The following is a 7,996-nucleotide window of genomic DNA, read 5'->3' on the forward strand; positions in this document are numbered from 1 at the left end:
CTTATATAACTTCTAATTAACATTAAATAAAACAATATCGTATTTATTTTCACTCTATTTATTAAAAAAACGGACTGAGAGTGCCCGTCTGGACGCTAGTTTATAATAAAACTAAATTAATACTAAACATCAAAATTGTTTTTCACACACTTATCATAATGTTATAAAAGTTAAATTGTTTTTTACCTAACTTTCATAGTTTCAGAATTGGGGAAAATGGAGAGTTCCTGAATCTCATCCTCCAAGATTCTAACTTTTTGCATGGTTTTTTCTCTGTCTTGCGTCTTTTCCATAATATAGCGTGGGTCAAAACTGGTGAATATCAAAAAACAAATTAAAATGAAAGTTATAAAAGTAATATGTAAAAAAATATTGGAAGATAATCAATATCACCTTGATTCTGCCATTATCATGGATTCTTTCTCAAGCTTTTCTTAATAACCTAATGTTTGCCTCAAGTCTCTTGTAGTTCTTTCTTCCGTCTTCATTAACGCCTCTTAATCTTTCCCCATTTTTTTTTATCAAACTCAATTCTTTGAGCTTTCTCCAGTCTTGTTCTCTTTCTATTCCCAGACCTCCCCATGAATGATGGAGGAGAGTGATATTTATGAATGATGGAGGGAGAGTGATATCGAGAGTTGTAAAATGTGTGAGAGAGAGAGGTATGATTGGATTTTGTTTATCATATAGTGATGAATATTATTTATAGTATGTGTCATATCTTAATTTTTAACCTTAAGATCTCACATATCATTGGCATCCTTCCACACAAACAAAGTCACTTCTTGGTCCTTCTCCCTCTTATTTTTGGGCTTTGTTCTTGTAGAAGCATCTCTTTATTGATGTTTTTACTTTTATATTAATATGTTCATTGCTTATGTGACCATTAATCAAATAGTAAATATTTTTTCTTTAAGTTTATTGTGCATTGTAGGGCTTTTCATCAAGAGTACATCAAGGTTTTGTTGCTTACTTCTCAAGGAAAACTACTTGGTTTTTGTGTAGCCTATGTTTTTTTACCAATTTTACCCTTAGATAACTTACCTAATAACTTCTAATAACTTGTATTGAAACCACTATTATTATCTTTCACAATGTAACACCCACATATAATATATGTCTTGAATACATATTATACGTAGTGTAAAATTGGTACTGAAATACATAAGTGCCTAGCAGCACATCATACATATACAATACATGCCCAAAATAACATAATATGGCATAAATGTACATAAGAGTGCCCAAAATAAAACTACTGATCTAGATCATTAGACAATGATCTCAAAAATATCTACACAGCGGAAGAAAAGCCACCAGTCCTTAGGTAAGCAAGACATCACTCTATCTTGCCCTTACCCTTATTCTGCTCAGAACCACCTGAAAAATAATCAACAATATGGGGTGAGATAATAATCTCAGTGGGTTCCATATCTTATGGGTTCACTCGGCTCTACAGGGTTTTCAAATCAATATTCAGCTCATATGCAACTCAAGTCAACAAGGGAACGAAGACTTGAGCGATGGGGAACTAACTCGCAATTGTATGGCAACATGCATCTGAGTTCTCATAACTCAACCACGATCATTATTCAGATCACGACGCATCAATTCCCGAACGGAGTTACGTCTAAGCCAGGCTCGATTCATACATGCTCGTATGATTCGACTTTCGCGGTGGATATCGGGTCCTCTATGATGCTTAATCCCCAGTTCAAGCGACCGTCACCCGTATGGGACTCTAACCCACCTAGGGTATCTTTCACCGTATGGGACTCTAACCCACATAGGTGTCCACCTTTCCCCCATGTCCGCCATGGTTGGGGCTCAAACCCAATTGAGGCTCGAATCATTGGTCCCACATCCCAATGCTTACTCATCTAAGCATACCAATGGAGATGTGTACCACCACAGAAAAACAAACATTTTGAATACATGATCGGTTCCATAATCATTGGTTCCATGAACCATAACAAAATTCATCAATCACAGGTGACTTCATTCACCACATTACACAAATATTAACATAGCATGTTCCATACAATGCGTCTCATACACATAACTCACATGTTCCATAACCTAGATTATCCTTCTAAGTTATTAATCATATTATACTCCTAGATTTCCTCACTCTCCTTTGTAAGGTTTTTAATCATGTTATTTCACAATCAAACATATCAACCATGTTTAACACCCATCAAAATAAAATTCATAGAATTTGTAAGACGCATAATATACTATAATATGATATCATAATAATAGCCTTTTTCATTATCTTACTAACGCATTCGTCCGCATCCAAAACGGAGTTATAACGCTCGATTAATTCATTAATCTATTTTAATCAAGATTTAGCTTAATATTTATTCATTGCATAAGTATTCAACAACAACCTCTCTAGCCTAGTGGTAACGCGCACAAAATCTGCCCAGAAAGTGAATTTGCTAATGGTTAACAGCTTAACTCAAAGCGTTAACCGGTTAACACGTACATTTTCATTGTTTTCCACCTCTCAAAACACCATTTTCCTCTGTAACTCCATTTCCAATCAAACCCACACTCCTTCTTCCAACACTTCCACCTCAATATCATACATAACCATAGCAAACCATATTATCATACCAATCACAAAACACAACAAAACACATGTTCATGAAGATCAACAAGAGCAAGAACATATTCATCTCATAGCCTGGATATTCATGATTTATTTAACATTCTACAACCCTAATTTTTCTAGAAAACTAAAGTTTCTAACTAGAACCCACCTCAAGAAATTGAAGAGGAGAAGTTGTTGAAGATGAGATAAGGATGAAGATGATGGTGTTGGTTCCAAGTTTTCCTTCTTCTTCTTCTTCTCCACTAGCCTTTCTTTCCTTCTTCTCTTAAGCTTTCCTCTTTATTTCTATGCTTTCCTTTCTCTCTACTTATCCTTTCTGATACATAGAAAAGCAAATGGCAAGTGGTAGGTAGTATAAGACACAAACATGTGATGGTGAGTGGGTCAAGGTTTCTAACAAGTGGCCATGCTTATTTTGTGTGGTTAGGAAGTGGTGAAGTGGTAGTAACAAATATCTCAAGTGGCACTAACTTGTAATATTTGTTCTACCAGAGCTATTGACCCATTATTAATGTTACCAAAATGTCCCAATTAATAAAAGGTTAATTCCAAATAATATTAATTAAGTCAACCTGAACTCACTATTTGCTTTATTTATCCCAATTGACAACTTTTAGAGCACATAGGAACTCAGTTTATCTCAATTAATAAGAATTTAGAGATTTAAGGAAAATACGGGGTATTACATCCTCCCCCCCTTAAATAAAAATTTGTCCTCGAATTTAAATATTACCTGGAAAAGATGAGGGTAAGCTTCTCGCATTTCTGACTCTAGTTCCCAGGTGGCGTCGCCTGGGTGTGATTCATCCCACTAAACTTTAACAAGAGGAATCTCCTTATTCCTTAACGCCTTAACTTCTCGTCCTGTAATGCAACTTGGTAGAGGTTCGAAGGTCAGATCTGCTTCTACTTCTACTGAACTTGGAAGAATAGGCTGAAGAGAATCTGGAATGAACTTCCAGACTTGAGATACGTGGAAAACATCATGCATTTCTGATAGAGAAGGTGGTAAGGCTAATATGTAGGCTACTTCTCCAATTCTCTCTATAATCTGGTATGGCCCTATGTATCTCGGACTTAGCTTCCGTGAGTTAAACGGTCCTTTCAATCTCAACCTTGGAGTCACCTTTAAAAATACATGATCACCTTCATCAAATTCCAAAGGTCTTCTCCTGTGATCCGCATAGCTCTTTTGGCGATCTTGTGCTTTCTTTATCTTATCACGGACCATCTTTATCTTTTCCATTGTCTCTTGAATAATCTCCGGTCCTAAGATCCTTTCTTCGCCAACTTCTGTCCAACATAAAGGTGTTCTACATTTCCTTCCATACAAAGCCTCATAAGGAGCCATCCCACTTTCAAGTACACAAGCTCTTAAGTACACAAGCTCCTTCCAATACCCCCCACTTTCAAGTACACAAGCTCTTAACATATCTTCCAGTGTCTGTATTGTTCGTTCAGTCTGACCATCTGTCTGGGGATGATTAGAAGTACTTAAACATAATCTCGATCCCATAGCTTGTTGGAATGCTCTCCAAAACCTTGAAGTAAACTTTGGGTCCCTATCAGACACAATGCTAGTAGGAACACCGTGCAACCTAACAATTTCTGAAATGAACAACCGTGCAAGATGACTTGCTTTGTAAGTAGTCTTCACAGCCAAAAAGTGTGCGGACTTAGTCAACCGATCCATAATCACCCAAATTGAATCATAACCACCTTGTGTCCGAGGCAACCCTACCGCAAAATCCATTGAAATGCTATCCCATTTCCAAACCGGAATTTCTAAAGGCCGCAATAAACCTCCTGGCTTCTGATGTTCAATCTTTACCTGTTGGCATACAATGCATTCTGACACATACTCTGCGATATCCCTTTTCATTCCATGCCACCAATAGTCCTTCTTCAAGTCTTGATACATCTTCGATGAACCTGGATGTATAGTAAATGCCCCTTCGTGAGCTTCCTCTAAAACTTTCCATTTCAGCTCTACATCATCCAGAACACAAATCCTTTAATTAAATAGAATAACTCTATCTGGTGATTGAGTGAAACCTGGTTGAGTCGACATTTCTTGCAATCTCTCATCTATCATTTGTCCTTGTCGGATCTCTTCCCTTAGATTAGAGGTAACATTCAAATTTCCCATTATCACACCATCCTGCGTCCAACTAAACTGAAGATTGAGATCTCGGAACTTTTCCAACAACGCATATTCCAACATCATCAACTCAGCTTTATGTATCTCTTTCCGACTCAAGGCATCCGCAACCTTATTCTCCTTCCCTGGGTGATACTTAAGCTCAAAATCATAGTCCTTCAAGTATTCCATCCATCTCCTCTGTCTCATGTTTAACTCCTTCTGGTCAAATAAGTATTTCAAACTCTTGTGGTCACTAAACATCTGAAAATGCACCCCATACAAGTAATGTCTCCAAACCTTCAATGCAAAGACAACAGCGGCCAGTTCAAGATCATGAGTCGGGTAGTTCTCTTCATGAGGCTTCAACTGACGAGAGGCATAGGCTACAACTTGACCACTCTACATTAACACCCCTCCCAATCCTTTCTTAGAGGCATCACAAAATACTTCATAGGACTTACCAGGATCAGGGATGACTAAAACAGGGGCAGTCGTCAGCTTCTCCTTCAAACTCATAAAACTCTTCTCACACTTTGAATCCCATTTGAAAGAAATTTCCTTTCGGGTAAGTCTAGTCATTGGTAACGCTATCTGTGAAAATCCCTTTATAAACCTTCGGTAGTAACTTGCCAAACCTAAGAAACTTCTGACTTCGGAAGCATTCTTCGGTCTTTCCCAATTGGTAACTGCTTCAACTTTAGATGGATCCACCGATACTCTTCCTTGTGATATCACATGACCAAGAAACCTCACTTCGTTCATCCAAAATTCACACTTACTTAACTTGGCAAACAGTTGTTTCTCTTGCAATACTGATAGAACAATCCTTAAGTGTTCTCCGTGCTCTTGAGGAGTACGAGAATAAATAAGAATGTCATCAATAAAGATCACCACGAACTGGTCCAAGTAGGGTTGGAATATCCGATTCATATAGTCCATGAAAACAGCTGGGGCATTCGTTACACCAAACGGCATTACAAGGAACTCATAATGGCCATATCGGGTTCTAAACGCGGTCTTCGGCACATCCGAACTCTTAACTCTTATTTGATGATAGCCCGATCGCAGATCAATCTTCGAGAACACGCATGCTCCTTCCAACTGATCTAACAAATCGTCTATCCGAGGCAGAGGGTACTTGTTCTTGATGGTAACTTTATTCAATTGACGATAATCAATACACAATCGCATACTACCGTCCTTCTTCTTTACTAGTAACACTAGAGCTCCCCATGGTGAGACACTCGGTCGGATAAAATGCTTGGTCAACAACTCTTCCAATTGATTCTTCAACTCTCTCAACTCTAGTGGTGCCATGCGATACGAAGAGATGGAGATTGGAGCCGTCCCAGGTACCAGATCAATAGAGAATTCCACTTCCCTTTCAGGAGGAGGAGAGGAGACATCCTTAGGAAAAACTTCTGGAAATTCACAAACAACAGGGATTTGTGTAACATTCAGATTATCACTAGATTCCTTAGTAAGAGCCAAGAGAACTGACTTTTCATTCTCAAACAAGAAATTAACCATGCGAACCGTACCTTCCAAGATTGTAGTTAACACATCCTTTGGAGTAGCTTCACTAGATGGAATGATAATCAAATTCTCTTCACAACCAATAAACACCGAGTTGGCAGAAAGCCAATCCATCCCCAAAACCACATCAACCTTCTTAAGTGGTAAACAAATAAGATCAATATGAAAAACTCTACCATTTACCGAGAGCGAACAATTTTCACAAATCAACGATGTCTCAACCACATCATCCATGGCGGTAGTAACCACCATAGGAGGAGACAAAGGAATTGCTTGCAAGCCAAGACGCTTCATGCACCGAATTGATACAAAAGAGTGTGTCGCCCCACAATCAAATAATACAAAACAAGGATGATTATTGACGAGACACGTACTAGCAATTAAGGCATTGTTGCTCTTAGCCTTTCTTGCATCCAAGGTATAAACTCGACCGATACTCCTCCCCTGCATATGATTCTTATTCTGAGGGCATTCCCTAGACAAGTGTCCCTCCCTCTGACAAGTAAAACACCTAATTCCACTCACACCACATCTTCCAAAGTGATACTTCTTACATGCCTGACATTGAGGAGGTTGGTTAGGTCTTGCATGTTGCACCTGTTTCCCCTTGAAAGTCTGAGATCTAGGCCTGAACTGGTTTCCTGGCCTTCCTTGGTCACTCTGCCCACTCCTGTACTGATCCCTTTCTTCCTGAACCTTCTTCAAACTGTTCTCAGCCACATAACATTGTCTTAATAGTTCAACATAAGAACTGAATTCCCTTTGAGAAACACTATGAGAAATTTCACCCCTCAGACCAAAAAGAAACTGATCAATCTTCCACCTCTCATCAGGAGCGTACGCGGCTTGTCTAGAATACGCAGCCATATCTTCGAACTTTTCAGCATACGCAGCTACTGACATAGCTCCCTGCCTGAGCTGTTGAAATTCAAACTCTTTCTGAGTCCTCAAAGAACTAGGAAAATACTTATCCAAGAAAACAGTCTTAAAATGCTCCCAATCTCTAGGTATTCCTTGATTGGTCATAAGAGTCGAAGCACTCTCCCACCATCTTACAACTGGACCCTTCATCAGGTGAGAGGCAAACACAACCTTATTTTCTTCATTACAATGCACTATCTGAAAAATCCTTTCCATGTCAGTTATCCACTCCTGAGCCTTCACAGGATTCAGCCCACCATGGAATTCTAGAGGATTCATGCGGAAGAAATCTCGAAAACTACCACCTGCTGCTACTTGTGGAACTCCCTGAGGATGCAAACCACCATTCCACTGCTGCATCATCTGTTGCATGAATTGATTCTGTTGTTGTTGCATTTGTTGCATAAACTGAGGCCATTGAAAACCTTCACTACCACTTAGCGGTTCAGAGTCCGAATTCTGGGTTCTGGGTCTACCACGACCTCTGCGTCCGTCAGCCATTATCCTGAATGTCATACAAATAGGATTAATTTGATCAGGCTCAATACTATGAATATAACACCAAGGACAATGATGATAACCCACATATGAGGCAGAAAGGAATACTTATAATATTTCATGGCTAGGTCGAGGATACGACCTGCTCTGATACCAACTGTAACACCCACATATAATATATGTCTAGAATACATATTATACATAGTGTAAAACTGGTACTAAAATACATAAGTGCCTAGCAGCACATCATACATATATAATACATGCCCAAAATAACA

At 38.8% G+C, this 7,996-nt stretch overlaps 1 protein-coding gene across 1 annotated transcript; it reads right to left on the reverse strand.

Annotated features, from left to right (window-relative positions):
- Nucleotides 1-5,162: 5,162 nt before the first annotated feature.
- Nucleotides 5,163-7,721, reverse strand: LOC127094212 (uncharacterized). Its single transcript, XM_051033071.1, has one exon. It carries the CDS (start codon nt 7,719-7,721, stop codon nt 5,163-5,165), a length of 2,559 nt encoding a protein of 852 aa, XP_050889028.1.
- Between the last annotated feature and the right edge of the window lie 275 nt (nt 7,722-7,996).

This window comes from Lathyrus oleraceus, chromosome 6 (assembly GCF_024323335.1).
Source record: "Lathyrus oleraceus cultivar Zhongwan6 chromosome 6, CAAS_Psat_ZW6_1.0, whole genome shotgun sequence".
Taxonomy (NCBI): Eukaryota; Viridiplantae; Streptophyta; class Magnoliopsida; order Fabales; family Fabaceae; genus Lathyrus; species Lathyrus oleraceus.

Excerpts from the sequence above, each read along its gene's own strand:
- LOC127094212 (XM_051033071.1), bottom strand. The coding sequence starts at position 7,721 with ATGGCTGACGGACGCAGAGGTCGTGGTAGACCCAGAACCCAGAATTCG.